Source organism: Carassius auratus, chromosome 15 (genome assembly GCF_003368295.1).
Source record: "Carassius auratus strain Wakin chromosome 15, ASM336829v1, whole genome shotgun sequence".
In the NCBI taxonomy this organism is placed as follows: domain Eukaryota; kingdom Metazoa; phylum Chordata; class Actinopteri; order Cypriniformes; family Cyprinidae; genus Carassius; species Carassius auratus.
Window position 1 is genome coordinate 5,004,532 of NC_039257.1, and position 17,314 is coordinate 5,021,845.

General features: G+C 36.3%; 1 protein-coding gene across 2 annotated transcripts in view; it reads left to right on the plus strand.

Annotated features, from left to right (window-relative positions):
- LOC113114806 (serine/threonine-protein kinase NLK) overlaps window positions 1-15,403 on the plus strand; it is a 65,189-nt gene extending 49,786 nt beyond the window's left edge. For both annotated transcript variants that reach the window (XM_026281846.1, XM_026281847.1), the window contains exons 8-11: window positions 8,106-8,192; window positions 9,868-10,066; window positions 11,099-11,192; window positions 12,407-15,403. In XM_026281846.1, the coding sequence (XP_026137631.1) occupies window positions 8,106-8,192; window positions 9,868-10,066; window positions 11,099-11,192; window positions 12,407-12,461 (435 nt within the window). In that variant the 3' untranslated portion in view covers window positions 12,462-15,403. The remainder of the gene's footprint in view (window positions 1-8,105; window positions 8,193-9,867; window positions 10,067-11,098; window positions 11,193-12,406) is intronic.
- The last annotated feature ends 1,911 nt before the right edge of the window (window positions 15,404-17,314 follow it).

Below are 17,314 nucleotides of genomic sequence, written 5' to 3' on the forward strand. Positions count from 1 at the left end.
AAAAAGTACGTATGTAAATTCAAAGTGAGAATTAGAATAGACCCTATACTTAAAATCACTCTTTTATTTTCCTTCTTGGACAACCAACCAATCACAGTCTTCAAAAGATTGTGTCATACATAGCAACAGGGTCAACCCCGCCTCATCACTAAGATGAAAGTTTTTGTCTTTTCCTTACTCAGAGTTGTTCTCAGTTCGGTCCTGAATCGCTCTTAAGCTAAGACTCCTACATAAAAGTTTTTAAGCTAAATTAAGAGTTTTCTGAGAGGATTCTTAGAATCTTTATGAATACGGGCCCAGGATACAAGAGACAATATTCCTACAGTAAGCAACATCAGTGGTTCCCAGTTCCAATCCATGTTCCGAAGTGAAGCAAACTCCTGTTCAGGGAGTAGTTAGCAATGAACATGGTGTAGGGATCATATCGATCGGAACACAGCTCTTTCAAATAGCTCACTTCTAACAAGTTGTTCATCTGAATTGGGTGTGTTAACTAAGCGAGACATGCATGCATGGATTTGGGAACTGCTGGGCTACATCATGTGTCATTAACCAGCAAGAAAACTTTAAAAGTACTACAATACCAGGAAGGAAGACCGAGTTGTTGATGTTTGTCCGCTATTTTCGCTCTGTCTGCATAGCGTGCGTGAACGCGGTGATGAGATATCCTGTCTGTGTGAACCGGGTGCACATGGTATGCAGATACATACGCTGACAGACAGGTAGGGTAGACATATAAAACACTCGGACCGAACGTTTGGATTGGACGTAAATTTCTTGGTCTTATGCCTTCCACAGAATATATAAATACAGATAAAAACATTTAGACCACTTAACTTAATGATTGCTATAGGGATGTGAAGAGACTTTCAACCAGCATAACAAAAAATGTTTCTGAAGATTGCACCTTTAAAGTAAATGTTATTTTAGACCCAGTGTTATTTTAGTGTCTGGGATGCTATCTTAGTATTTTGAGTCAGTGTATATATATTCTGTTTCATTTTAATTTTAGTTATAAATTATATACATATATATATATATATATATATATATATATATATATATATATATATATATATATATATATATATGTGTGTATATATAGTTATATATATATACTATAATAAGCCTTTTTGCAATTTTACAGTACGTCAGGAAAAACTAAATTCCTGCCCTTGAATATCAATTTATTTTTCTTCACATTTTCACATGTAGCATATTTCAAGACACAATCTACATGCATTGGCTTTGGCAGATTTAGTTTTCTTTGAGAATGCTCTTAAGAATATAAATATTCTTCTTATTAACACCCATATATATTAACATTAATATATTTACAATATGTCATTATAAAAACTGTTAACGTAATATTGCACTTAATTTAATATTGCACACATAAATGGAAGGGGAAGCCACTATGTGTCCTCAACCTCATTAGAGAGTCGCCACAGCTGTAATATTCCTCTTCTGTCAAAGCATCTGAAGCTCAGCTCTCTTGCTGACATTGTTTTGACAATGTGGTGACGCTTTCTCAGCTCCCAATTTACATTTTAAAAGCCCCGTCATTAATGTGTTCATCTTGATGTTCGCATCAATGCGGGAGGCCTCAGACACTTTTTACGCCCTGTCCCTTGTCTTTGCTATAAATAGAGAAGATCTGATTTGGGCTGTTTTGAAATGAGATCCTTCAGGGGCTTTAGGAATGTTCATCCTCACCATATCGGCTCTAACACTTAGTCAGATTAGTTTGGCCATCTGAGTGCATCTGAGAGATACGGTGTTCAGAGCCGTCTCCATTCCCGCTCGAAAACCAGCGCTAAGTGCTGCCATCCAAACTGAAACCAGAAAAAAATATGCTTTCACACACAGCCGGACTGTTTTTTAAGAGGCGTTAGAGTTACACCCCTGCCCTGCATGAATGTTATTCTATCTCAGAGCGCCACTCTGCTTCAAAAACGCCACTCTTCTCTTCATCATTTTCTTTCTCTCCCTCCCCTCTTTCTCTTTTTTCTGTTTTTCTCACAAAGACTATCATTCAATAACATTTTAGAACAAGTGTTTTTACTTATGGTATCTGCACAGAAGAGGTTCTCACGTAAAGGTGTATGGTGTATATTCCCCTCATTCTAATGCTGATGAATCTGTATTATTGTAAATGAGGGACTGTGTGCCTGCAGTAGTGTTTAGCATATACACCCCTAAGCATCCCCACATAAGGACTTTCTGCACAACCTCACCATTACAGATGCAGGCTTGGAGAGGAAAGTCTACATTAACATGCAAAAAGGAAGTGGAAACAGTCTGTTTACTAGTTTCACCAGATGTTATCTTAGATAGATAGATAGATAGATAGATAGATAGATAGATAGATAGATAGATAGATAGATAGATAGATAGATAGATAGATAGATAGATAGATAGATAGATAGATAGATAGATAGATAGATAGATAGATATTGTTAAGTCTGTACAGGTATGTGTGTGTATGTATGTACAGTATATAGACCTACTGGCATAATTACATTTTATTTAATTTATTTTATATCACTTCCAAGAAATGAACTGACAGCCTTGTCATTGGCTAATAAATAAAAAAAATTACTAGATGCTGTAAACATGTACAATTTTATAATTTAAAATAAATTTTCAGTTTTAATACTTTTTTTATTATTATTTATTTCTGTGATGCCAGTCAGTGTGACAGGATCAGAAATCATTATAATATGCTGATTTGTCGTTTCAAGAAACCTTTCTTATTGTCAAAATGAAAGTTCAAAAAAGCATATTTGATTTTAAATAGAAATCTTTTCTAAAATTCTACATTTATTTTCTGTAACTGATCAATTTTGCCAATGCTAAATTATAAAAAAAAAGCAAATAACTAAAATTACTAAAATATTAATTTATTTACAAAAACAAGGTAACAATATGCATACCAAGAATATTTGTTATTATTTATAATGAATGTTTACGGGAAATTATTATTAAGTTAAAGGTTTAGAGTGGTTTACAGTTGTGCATGCTGTGCGAAACAAACCTTTCCTCGTTGTCGTCTGTTGACATGTTATCAATAATAAAGTGATCTGTTGCATGTGTATGACTGTGTGAGAATAATGTCTATGATTGAAGTACAGTATGCAACAAAAACATGACAAAAAAACAAGAAACTCTGAGTCTTTAAATGTGCACAGAGCGAAAAGCTTCAGTCCTGTGGTGTGCACTTAGTGAATAACACCCAATATCTACACACATACAAACACACACACACTGTTCAGATTCTGTCTGTCGGAGCATACAGAAGGAAGTCTGTTAGCCGCTCAACAGCTCAGCGTTCTCTGGAATCACTGTTGTCTCTGTCAGCATTCGTTGGTTTAATGGCCTGCTCCTATATCAGCTCTCCCTCCCCCTCTCGTGCCTGTAGGAAATGCGCCCTGCTTTTCTTTAGCATGCTAACTGCAAAAATAAACAAACAGACAAGTCCTATCCACCTGTCTGTCCTCGCTTGGCCCTCTCCCAGGTGCTCCGGGGCTGCTCTCCCTGCACTTGTGGGCCTGAAGGGCTTTGTGTTGTTTTGCTGCCAGGATGATCAATGGCTTGTTTGTGATGGTGGGGAGAGATGGCCCGGACCACACAGCCGCGGGAGGGGGGGTGGTTTTAAGGAGGAGCACTGGGCTGGTCGGGGAAAGCTGCGGCCTGCACCTGTTGCTGAATGTTGCTGGGCCAGAGGGAAGGTCGGACGTCACGTGGGCTCTGCTTCACAGGAAAGAGAGGCTCGTTTCTCAACCTTCTCGTGACCCCGTACCTCCTCCTCCTTCCCTTCATAGCTGCATCCTCGGTTTGTTTCACCAGTCAGGAAAAGCAAAATATGGTGGTTTTACCTTGAAGTAACACTCTAGTAACTCTGCTCATTTGGAGAGTAATTATCATCCACCTCTGATTAAACTACTGAGCTTGATCTTTGTTAAACATTGGCATTATGTTGAAAACACGGAATGGTCTATCGATATAATTACCTTTTTTGGGAAAACCTATTTAAAAGTTTTATTCAGCAAGAATCGATTAAATGGTATATTCAATTCAATTGATATATAAAGGCATTTAATGGCAAAATAGATTTCTTTTTCAAATAAATACTTTAATTTTGAAATATACACTTGCCAAAGAATCGCGAAAAAATATTATTATGGTTTCCACAAAAGTATGAAGCAGCCCAACTGTTTTCATTGTTAATAATAATTAGACCCGTTTCTTGAGCACCAAATTTAATACAGTATTCACAATATTCACAATATTGCTGTTTCACTGTATGTTTTTTTTAAATAAATGCAGCCTGGTGCACATAAGAGACTTGTTTCCAAAACATTTTTTAAATCTTTAAGAAATATTTTTATGTGAATTTTCTAAATACGATATAAATATAAATATTTATACTAACTATTTTGTATAAAAAAGGATTTGTTTCCTTCAATAAACAATATCTTTAATATTTTTTATTATTTTAATTAAAGACTAAAAATATTTAAGTAAATGCTATGTAAAGTAAATGTTTTTTGTTCAATAAATCTTATTTTTAATGGTAAATATTTGGTAAATATTGCATAATATAAGTGATTCATTTGAGCAGATTTGTGTAATTGTTGTCATTACATTGTATTATGTATAAACTGTATTATATACTTCATGTGGGGCCTTTATACACTCACCTGCCACTTTATTAGGTATATCTGTTCAATTGTTTGTGAACGCAAATTGCTAATCAGCCCATCACTTTGCAGCAACTCAATCCATTTAAGCATCTAGATGTGATGAATCCGACTTGCTGCAGTTCAGACTGAGCATCAGAATTGCGAAGAAAGGGGATTTAAGTGACTTTGAACAATAGATGATTGGAAAAACTTTGCCTGGCCTGATGAGTCTCGATTTCTGCTGCGACACAGTAGTGTCAGAATTTGGCGTAAAGAACATGAAAGCATGGGTCCATCCTGCCTTGTCTCAAAGGTCCTGAATCCCCCTCCAAAGCAGATCATAAGATATTGTGTTGCATCATGTAGCATTCTTGATTTTGATGTGAACTGGCAAATTACTGCTCACCCAGAAAGGACACTGTGTTCAGAAAAAAACACTTTGCAAGTAAATCTCACTAGTCATGTTGAATACTGAGGCTCAGTCCACTTATACTGGCTCAAGTTCTTGTGACATCCCTGTGTAGCAAATTTGCTCAGTCCATTACTCCTGCTGTCAGAAATGTGAGGGTGGAACATGTGCTGCCCGCATGCCTGGGATGACTGAAAGCCTGGGCTGATGATGTCATGTGTCAACCCTCCTGACTCATCATTTGTCTAATTGAGCTTTGAATCATGGGACAGGGAGAGGCCTTCTCCCTCCCTTAACTGTCTGAAGCCACATTCCACTATAATCCTTAACTAATACAGGCTAATACTAAAGCACACGATCACACCACCCCAGAGGGCTTGATCGTTCACACACGCCACGCTACTGCCAACTACTCGCCAAAAACTTGCCCACTGTGCTTCCTTAATCACATACACTCACGCAGACTCACCACCACACTGCACGCTGCTTGACTCATAATCGCACAGGGATTGTTTCGGCTCGGCCCACACAGAATCTGACCCACTGGATTCAAACGCCCATCATTTGATAATCTTTCAGATTTGTCAGAGGAGCCTAGCGGTTCGGTTGGCACACATGCTCCGACTCAAACAGGGAGCAGGTTGTTTTTTTAGTATATCAAAAACATACGGCACAACTAATCTAGTCCAATTCCCGAATGGATAGCGTTTTTGAGCTTTTTTTAAGTGAATCAACACTGTAGAGAAAATGTGCACTCATTTTTAAATAAATTACTCTTATAAGATGGTTCTTTGTAGTGAATCAAACACAATTCAAATGTTTAGGATCAGTACTTTTTATTATTATTATTAATTCTGCATCAAGGATACTTTAATTCATTTAAAAATGACAATAAAGACTTTTAAAAGTAAATATTAAGCAGCACAACGGTTTTCAACATTGAGCACCAAATCAGCATATTAGAATGTTTTTTTTTTTTAAGGACGAAAACTGGAGTAATGTCTCCTAAACAGTTTTGCTTTTTAAAATAATTAACCCGAAAACAATTTACAGAAAATATTTTTATTTTTATTATTTAAATGTAATTATTAATTTCATAATAATTTATTATCAAATTATTTGCTTATTTTTTTATTAAAATTCACAATATTCTTATATTTTAAGCATAAGAGACCTCTTTAAAAAACATTCATAAATCTTACTGACCCCAAGTGTGAAATTAAGTGTGAAACTGAAAGCTGTACTTGTAGCATGTTTATTTTTCTTTTCTTTCTTTCTTTTTATTGTATAATTTTTCATTGTTCATTTATTTTTATTAAATTAAATTATATTTTTATTACATGTGTTATTTATAAAGTTTATTATTAAAATAATATCATTTGGCAGTGAATTTGTTTTTATTTCCCTTATTTGTAAATAAATGTATCTCTTTAGGGGGTTTTAAGTACTAGCCATGATGTTGCTATGCAGTGTTCTGAGTGATTTTTAGCATGTTGCTATGCAGTTTATGGGATGTTCTGAGATGTTGCCCACTTTCGAGTCTTTATGATATTGTGGTCCCTACATATGACTCATATTTTTCCTTCAATGAAGGTCTGATCACTTAAAGTAAAAGCACACCTCGTTTCCGTTTGGCTCCAGTTATGGCTGAGAGCTTTCAATCCTTGCCCATCGTCTTCCTCCATCTCTCGCCCGACACTTTCACCTCCATCAGCTATACAGTCAGCCCTGACAATACGTCATCCCTTTTTAAATGGTGAATCACCAGCCATAGTTCACATCTGTTCTTGGCTCAAAGAGCCCAACCAGGGAAAACAAGCAATTACCGGTGGGCTTTTTCAATCAACTCTTTGACGAGTCGACTGGGGGGCTTGGAATGGGGGGAAGGTGGGCGGAGGAGATAATTAGACACGGTTAAAAATATCCCAGCACATTGTCTCCTCGCTGTCCCACATACTCAGATAAGTGTGCGGCTATTGGCGCAAGGATCCTGTGTTACTGGGAGGAATGTTTTGCATGTTTGCGACATGCAGATGAGCAACTGCTGAGGATCATATGATGTGCTTTTAGGAAGCTGTTTGTATGTTTTAACTGCTTCTCAAAACAGGATGGCCATGTTCCTAAATCATGTTCATTCTCACACTTTCTACAGTGTTTACCCATTTGTTTGGTAATGGTTACAATACCAATATAATACAATACAATAAAATACAATACAATATTGTATTGTACTGTGTTATTGGTAATGGTTCATCAATATGGGTTTTTACAACTTTTACTTGTGGTCTTTCCAGTAATTGAAACATTAGCGGGCTTTCAATCCAATATCTCAAAAAACATTTCCGAACAAGCACTGTTTCCATCCAAAGACTCAAAGAGAACAAAATCATCACTTCCTGATAAACTGGCACTATGGAAAAGAAGGAGAAGCTACTGAATATAATAATTTTCCTATATAATAAAAAACTTGCACCTCAGAACGAGCAGACGAAACGCAATGAATGCGGTTATTGCTTTCGGAGATGGATGCTGCTGTTTGGGAACACAGTCGTTTAACAGTTCTGGGAGGCAATTATACAGAAATAATTTGATGACAGTCTTTTCTCTGATATTTCCGAATAACCATATACAGTAACAACATTTCAGATGCTATCAAACTAGATCTGTTTACTAGTTAGTCAGGATTTGTCATCCCATAGTGTAAAATCACATGACTTTTTTGATGTGCTTGGAGGAATTTATTTGCAAAATGCATTTCTATCACCCATTATTCACATTAACCCTTTTTCGTTAACCCTAAGTCAAAAACCACCTCAGCGATCGTAAAAACTTTTTTTCAAAATTCTGCGTTTCCATCACTCGATTCTGATGTGATACTTCAAAATATGCATAAACGGCTATTGATTACATATTAGTTTGTTTCTGCCTATCTCTGAATATGTATGTATATGGTTGGTAAACTAGATTAGACATTCAGACTATACTGATCATGCCATTTCCTGTTTCTTTAGCCCTCACTTCCTGTCCTGTACACCCTGTCCAGTCAAGCAACCCATGAGGCCGTTCACCTCCTCTGCAGGATGTTGGTCTTTGACCCAGTAAGTGTTCGTGTTCTCTTCTCACACTTAGTACATTCAGATCTTCAAACAAATTAAAAAAAATAAAATAAATTTCAAATAAAAAATGCAGTTTTAAATGATTTCATTCATTAAGGGAAAAAATCTACCTGGCCCTACGTGAAAAAAGAAAACAATTCTGCAAAGAAGGGTGGGCCAAAATTCCTCAAAGATGCATTGCCAGTTATTGCAAATGCTTGATTGCAGTGTGGCACAACCAGTTATTATTTTTAGGGGGCAATTACTTTTTCACATAGTGCCAGGCATGTTTGAACTGCTTTTTCCCCTTAGTAAATGAAATTATAATTTTAAAACTGCATTTTGTATTTACTCTGGTTATCTTTGTGTAATATTAAAATTTGTTTGATGTAGATATGATGCCGGTATTTGGTAATGAGATATATAACGGTACTGAATATGCTATATATTATTATTGTGGGCACTTTAAGATAACAATAATAATAATTCTTTATTACAAATTATTTAGATTTTTTTTAATGCATTTTAAGAATACTTTCCCCATCAACTGATCACAATGCACAGCACCACTGTATTGCTGCGTCAAAAAAACGAAAGTCATTTTCTCATTATAACGACTTAATTTTCTCGTTATCTCGACATAACGAAAGTCGTTTTCTCGTTATAACGGCTTAATTTTCTCGTTATCTCAACATAATGAAAGTTTGTTTTCTCGTTATAATGACATGACAGTTTTACTGTTGCTATAGTAACGAACTCAACTTTGACAGGCATCTGATGGACAACCATGCAGGCGCTCTTACTGTAGCCTATATTTGCTTCGCCTAGGTAATAACGTCTACAGTACTGTACATAAATAAAGGCTGATTAATCACTGTTGATTTTTACCAGAGAGAGTACACCAAACGTTTTGTTTTCGTAATTAACATGTTTAAATGGCAACACCACGAACATTTCAGAAGGATGCAGAACTAATCTAAGATCTTTTAGAGCTGCTTGGATTAAACTAACTTTTAATTTTTTCCTTTATTTGAAATAAAATTATATATAATTTGTAATTTTTAGTAGTCGTTATATGCTATGACAGATATATTATGTGCATTACAAGCTTCTGTTGGAAAAGAGCATTCATGTGCAGTGTATGTGTGTGTGCAGAAAAAAAAAAACGATAACAACATTATAGAACAAAACTGAATTAAATTAGCCTATGCACTTTACATATACATCTAATTTCTCATCAATATGGTTAACAATAAAGATCAATAATAAGGAAAAGAAGCACATCACAAGTAGCCTACATCACTTTTTGATAAGCAGTTATTTTATGACACAAAACCCGTTGGTGAAACTCATGCATCTAGCAAGAATTTAATACACAAAATAATCATATTGATTCAAGCATTTAACATTTATTAATTAATTAAATGTCAGTAATGAACAAGACTGCACAAATTATAGCGATCACGAGGAAGCTCCGCATACAGTAAAGTCAAAGTGGACAGTGTACACAACACCCCATCAGTTCTATTCAGGTCTATATATATATATATATATATATATATTTATATATATATTTTTTTTTTATTATTAATTTAAATATATACATTTGTAAAATAGATTATTTAATTGGATTTTTAAAAGGAACGTTCAGTAAGAACAAATCTGTTTTCCAATACAGTCAAAAAGGATCTCTGCAAAGGACGCCCTGGCGCACCCGTATCTGGACGAGGGGCGTCTGCGGTACCACACCTGCATGTGCAAATGCTGCTACACCACTTCCTCTGGCCGCGTCTATACCAGTGACTTTGAGCCTGTCACCAATCCCAAGTTTGACGATGGCTTTGAGAAGAACCTGACGTCAGTTCGGCAGGTCAAAGGTGAGCTTGCTTATAATCAGTTCATACAGTATGTTCTACACCTTGTGCTGATCGCAGCACACATTATGCAACACATGAGACAAACATCGGTGGTCTATTAATTTAACCTTTATAATCCTGATCCACCCCCGGTTTGTAGACAACATGTTTAGGAGCTAAAGGTCTTAATTGAATTGAATCTATTTGAGAGCATGCTGGGCATCTCCTGCTTCAGATCCCCTGCTGCTCCTGTTGTTTTTTCCCTTGTTTTCACCCTTCATCTGGAGCCCCTGGATCTGTGCTTGCCTTCCACTGTCAGCGGGTATTAGTGAGAGTCTGTCGCTAAAAGCAGGCTTACTGTGCTGTCGGCTCAAAATAACTCTGCCCTTCACCCTCCCTCCTCTTCCTCCATCCTGTGTGCAACGTGTTTCCACTGGAGGATTAGTCAGTGCGGATGGAGCCAACCGCCTGGAGACTTAAAGCGATTTAGGGAGGCAGCCACGTTTGAAACTCGAGGGGAACCCCTTTTGGATCTGCACAAGAGGAGTTTCCACGTTGGCCAGACTAGTTTTAAGCATAATCGCTTGTATGCGAAAATAAAGAGAGATATTACAGATAGTACAGTCTGCCTGTAGAATCCTCCTTCAATATCGACACTTTGACCTGTACGGTTGCTGCTAGAATAAATCTTCATAATTTATGTTTGTCCTTAAAATACAAAATTCTACATCACTAAGTCACATCACTTCATCTTTTGTTTTTGTTACAAGGAATGTTGACAAAATTGAATGTGTGAACTACCAAATTTCTTTGACTAGTAAACAGGTTTGACTTGCTGTCCACTTGTTAAATAGATTAATCTAAAAAATAAAAATATTATTTACTCACCCTCATGTCATTTGAAACCTGTTTTTATTTAACATGAACACAGGTGTCCACAACTGTTTTGTGAACTGTTCTTTTAACCATGATAGCCCATAACTTGTATACCGTTATTCATAACCATAAAGTGTAATGTATTCCCATCATCTCTCATTTTTCTTCTCCACACAGAGATCATTCATCAGTTCATCCTGGAGCAGCAGAAGGGGAATCGGGTACCGCTCTGTATCAACCCCCAATCAGCTGCCTTCAAAAGCTTTATCAGGTGAGGCAAAAACATTACAAAAGCTACTGACGATTGTGGCAGGGGTTTAAATGTAATCAATTTTTTTTTTTTATGTTATAAAGCTAAAAGTATTTTTAAATTTTTTAATTCAAGTAAGAGCCAGAAAGTGCTTGACACATTTTGACCCTCACGTCCATGTTCTCATGGTTAACAGACATGCCAAATCAAAGCCAGTGAGCATGACTGTCTTTTTATTTTAAGGGAAGCTATGTTTTGGAAGTGCTTTGGGTTGAAACCAACATGCCATTGTTTAATATTTAGACATATTTAGGTTTATAACCATTATTGCTTACAACCAGAGCCTGGTAGGTTGCTTACAAATTGTAGTCTGTTACTAATTCCAAATTACATTTAAAAAAAAAAATTATTTAGTAACGTAATCCATTACATTACACATTTTAGGTACTGTAATCAGACTACTTTTTGATTACTTTTAGATTACTTTTGACCTAACTAGTTTATCACATCAATTTAAATAGTACAATGTTGTAACATATTGATATAAAAACACACAGAGAATATATTCCATTCATTGTAATTAACATATAAATAAAATTATATTTATTTCTATGAAAGAGGTTCAGAGGACAAAAAAATTAAGTTCGGGAATGCCCGCATTGTAAATAAGAAATAACATTAGTTTGTGCATTTTAATGTGTTTGAAAGCCTCCTAGTGACATAGTAGTCCAAGGCTAAATAACCATACTGAGTGATAATTCAAATAAGGATTGTGTTAATCAATAGTTGATGCAATATTAAAGCACTTCTTAAACCTGTAATGGTTTTTAATTAAGTGGTCAAATGCTGTGTAGCCATTTGACTAATGACTGTTCTATCTGTGAACTTCCACAAACTTGGAAGACTTTCTGAGTGTGTATATGAGGTAGACTATTTTAGAAAGGAACATTTAAAAGATGCAAAAGAGGAATTAGGGAGAAGATTATGCTATTTTATGCATATTAATCTAATTACAAGTACTTAATTTTTAGAATCTCATTACATAATCCAAATAATCAGTAATCAGTTACTACCCAGCCAGCTCTGGTTCAAACTACTAAAACTCTTGGTGTCCTGACAAATCTGGGGCTTTTCAAGCTTATTTAGCAATTTATTTGTCAGTGTCTCAACACTAGATGGAGACATCTCCTTAACCTTAAAGCGAGACATAATCTCCCTGTTCTTTCTGCCCACAGCTCAACAGTAGCTCAGCCCTCTGAGATGCCTCCATCTCCTCTTGTTTGGGAGTAGCTGAGGACGGCGGAGAAGATGGTGTTGATAAACAGTGGTGGTGGACGTCCCTCTGGCAGCCCGTCCCGCGTCCACCCCTGGACTACTGACCCCCAGGCATCCCCAAACCTGCGTAGCATTTCACTGGAGTCTAGGACTAGCCATGTCGCTGATGTGTGTGTGTATTGTAATAGTTACTAAATGGAGTTTTATAGAAGCAACCACTGCTGATGAGTTCAAGCGGGACACGGGACGGGTGGGCATGGTCACGGGGGGACTGTTCGTGCATACCCACTGCTCTGTAGTAGTATACTAAAGGTTCGTGAAGGGTACGAACCTGTACTTTCGGCAGACGAAGTCGGCCTCTGTGGACTTGGAATGTATTTTGAACAGCAGGGCGGCAGAGTCTGTGCAGTATATCTGAAGGAAAACTCATCACGACTGTGTGCGAGTAATCATGCTTTATTTATTCATGGAAACAGGAAGTGCAGTGCTTCATGTAGTGTGGAAAGAAGGCAAGTTTCTCTGAATCGGTCTTTCACTCGCGCTACAACCACGGTGGAAAAACGCTATCCTCATTAGTAGCCTATTCATTAGGCCCCACCCTTGTGAGAGGTGCGGTCACAGTAACCGCTGCTCAGAATTTCGAGGGCGAAATCCAGTTGTTTCAGGAATCTGCGCGTTTTGAAAATTCCTGATGCAGAACTAGTTGGACATGTAAATTTGTCGCGCCGACAGAAAGCTGCTTCATACATAAATACGCTATTGGTGGTGAGTTTCTTTTTTAAAATGGGCAGCAAAACTGAAATATTGCTAGAGTGACGACTCGTTTGGCTGTAGTGAGCTGCTCATTGCGTTTATTGCCTTCAACGGCGGTGTGATTTTTTTTTTACGACTTCCATTTTTGCTGTCATCTGCACTCTTCCTTACTTTCTCTATCGATCTTTGTTCGTATCTCGCTTTCCGTTTCCTATTCAACTCTTCAAATCAGTATTCCTTAGCGCAGCACTTGGCAGAGATACTGATTCGTAGGCTTCTCTTAGTACTCCTGAATGTGGATGTGTTGTGTCAGTATTTAGTACTTCGGATTGGTGACTGAATGGCACAACGATTCAAAAGGATCCAAAGCATGCAAGATTGGCCACAGGGAAAATGCTCATACTGATAGGGTTTATTTGAAGCGAAGGAGACTTTGTGAGCGTTTCCAGAAATCTTGCAGGTGCTTGTCTCCTACCGAGACTGAAAACCCAACTAGCATGTAGCGAAATGATATGGGGAGGTCTGTGTTTTCAGATGACCTTTGAACACTGCTCTCCATGATGGAGTATCTAGAATAGCATGCAAACCAAATTAAAGGCTAAAAACTAAAAAAAAATAAAGCAAATAAATAAATAATGGATTGAACTGTTGGTAAACCAAACCATTCCATAATTGCAATGGTATATTTCCGAACTTTGTCTAGTGAGGAACGCCATTGTGAGTGCATGTATGGACCCCGTGCATGCTTCTAACTGACTGTGGCATCACAATAGTGATCCTGTAGATGTCAGTTCAGTGTCGTCTACTTTGACCCCCCTCAAAAGCACCTTTTCTGTTAAAAGACTCCTGGATCTGATGGATCTGAAAAGGGTGCCTGGGAAATGGTGAATATTGTGGGTCTGGAAAGACATTGGGAGTAGTTTTCACTCACTCTACCATGCTTAAACTTCCCATTTCTGCACTCTCTCTCAGACTAAAAGAAAACAAATAGAAAATATTTAATATATTTTTAGAGAATTATTTTTATTTCTTCCTCAATGTGCTATGGCATGCTTTCCCATGATCCACTGAGTAAGGTATGTAAATAAGCGATTAGCTGGTAGATTTCAATAGAAACGAAAAATCTACAAAAAAAATAAATAAATGATGTATTAAAAAAAAAAATCGCCAAACAACAAACAGTAATACTGCTGTATAGAAGTTGAATTAGCCTGCACATTTTTAGGGCTGTGAAATTTTATTTTATTTTTGAGACTTAAGACTTATAAATGTACATATTTTTCCCCCCTCTCTTTTTCTCTTCTTATTTTCCCCTGCACTAGAAAGTGTAGACAAAGAAATGATCCAAATCAGTATAAGTACAAAAACAAACAAAAAACACATAAACAATTATGTTAATTGTGTCTTGTGTGCTGCAGAGCTTTGGATATGAGTATTGAAGTAGAGCCCTTTTTTAATTATTATTATTATTATTATTATTAATATTATTATTAATTTCCTTTAAAGAAACACTGAACTGTTTGTGTATATGTATATAATGGATTCACATTGTGGGTCTCTACCTCTCGAGCTCAATGACTTGGTTGTTTACCTCCACGCTTTTATTTTTATGTGGAGATTTAAAACTTGAATGTCCCTTCCGACTTTTATATTCCTATCAAACCCTGTATAAAGAAATCAAAGTCATTAAAGTTGCGATTGGTTGGAGGTGGTTCCCATCATCACATCCTTGTACAGAGTACCATGTTCTCACCCCAGTGTTCTCTGACTGTTAGATCACACAGCATACCCACGATGATTAACACGGTATCCTTCACCGAGAGCGTCGGATGAGATAAACATACATATGTTAGGGCATAAGAAGCGGACGTACCTAAGAGAACATGCGGATTCAACCGGAGCCTGTGAGAAGAGACTAACACGCAACCTCGATTGGGCCAAACGGGGAAGGTACTGCACTTGCTGTCAAGTTTTTAATAAGGAAGCTTGAAGTTTATACTTCGAGTTAATGGTATTTGACATATATGACTATATTGTAAAATGTAAAATTTGCATTCGCTGCCCTGAAAGCAGAGGGGGTGATTCTTAGGGACCGGAAGGACTCTGTGGATGTGTTCTGTGTTTTGAAAAATCACCGGTCTCTTTTCAGAGTGTAGATTTGAAGTACAGTGGTGAAGCTCATTAAATGTTGACATTTAAAAAAAGTGTGTTGCTTCTTTCCTTATTTTACATACACCTGGATTTATTACCACTGCATTCTAAAATCTTTTTAATGCTTCTATATATATATATATATATAATGTCAGTATGGTAAGAATGAGGATACACTTAAAGTTAAGTATTAATCAGTGAGAGACGGGATGTTAGCTTAGATGAAAGTGCCAAATTAAAGTTCATTTTTAGATTAACCATTTTATGAAAGTGCGATAAAACAAACCAATTAATCTTGCTAATACTTATGTTTGAGGTGCGTTTATCCTTTAATAAATGATTTCACTTCCTAGAGGATGAAGGCAGGAGGATGAAATTAAGGGCACAGAAAAAAAAGGTACAGTACTTTAAACAGTGGTTCTCAACCAGGTTGCCTCCAGATGATTTAAAATAACTGAAACTGAAAATAACTGAATGACTGAAAACTTAAAAAAAATTAAGATGCTTGTTACTTTAGCTCAACCTCTCAACAACTATTTGTCTCTTTCAGGAACCAGGGTTCCCACTTTTTATGTTTTATATAACTTTTCGTAGCTATGCTAAGCTCTAAACAGTTTTATCAGAAATTGTGAGTAAAAATATTCTTGAAAATCCTAATCCCTAATGGTTAAACCATGAACAATTGGAAAATCATAAAGATTATTGTAGAAAAATGAGTCCAAAATGTTGAGAACCACAGTAGATTAGATTGAGTAGATTAGAGGAGAAACTTTAAGGAATTTATGTAACTGTTCTTAAAAAAAATTGCATGTTCTCAAACCAAAGTACTGGAATTATTTAATATTAAACCATATGTTCACTTTTGTAAAAATAAATTAATATGATTTCTAAAAAATAAAAATAAAACAATAGTGAGATAAAAAAAAATGTTCTGTATTGTTGGAAATTACTTTTTCTTACATTCACATAAACAAAAAAAAAGCAACTTATAATGTGTTTTTCGTGCAGCATTCTTGTAATCTAGCCAGGTTTTGTTAAGATGTCAGAGGAAGAAACATGTTGCTCCAAATAGACATGAGCATGAAGATCTAATCAAGACGTCTAAATGTGATCATGGAAGAATAAAAAACAGACCAGGAAGTTGGCAAATCCTGCCAACTGGCGGAATGTTCCAGAAAGTTTAGCTCATTTTAAGGGTTTACACCTCTTTCAAGTTACTTTGATTTTATTAAAATCTTTGATCAGGACAACTGTGATTTATGCATTTTACTTTATTTTTTATGTTATAGTTTACGTTGTGTAATAGCAATCGTGAAACATTAGTAATATTTTCATAGACAAAACTGTAAATCCAATACTGCTGGATTCCTTTACCAAGGAATTTGTGATCGAAGTAGGTCAGCTCAATGAAGATCTAATGTCCGAGATTTATACCTGCTAATGCCAAACACAACAGCAATGATATGATAAGATAAAGTTACACAGTATTAGGCACAGTTTGAAGATGCGAGGAATTAATAAACAATGACTACTTTTACTAGGCTGTTGTTTATTACATTTTTGGAGAGTTTGTTGAGTATTTTATCAACAAAAAACATTCTGTCACCTGTATGAACCCACACAGTATGACAAAAGCAGTCTAACAGACCCGTCTTTTGTTTTAAGGTCAGGAGTATAATGTCTTCTTATGAGATGTGGTTGACTTTTTGGTTTAATATCTTGAAAGCTCACACATGTTATCGCTGATGAGTGGGGAATTCTTCATGTGAGCACATACACACACACACACCATAAGAATGACTTTGATGCTGCTGGGGCTTTTCCTTCTTAAACAATGAGCGCTTTCACTGGTGTCTCCAGGTAAAATGAGGGGATTGTGGGCCGCCATCTGGACAGTCTGGTGATTCGGCATGCAGACAACAACTGCTTCTCAGCACCTTTCATTTGATTTAAAGTTCAAATAC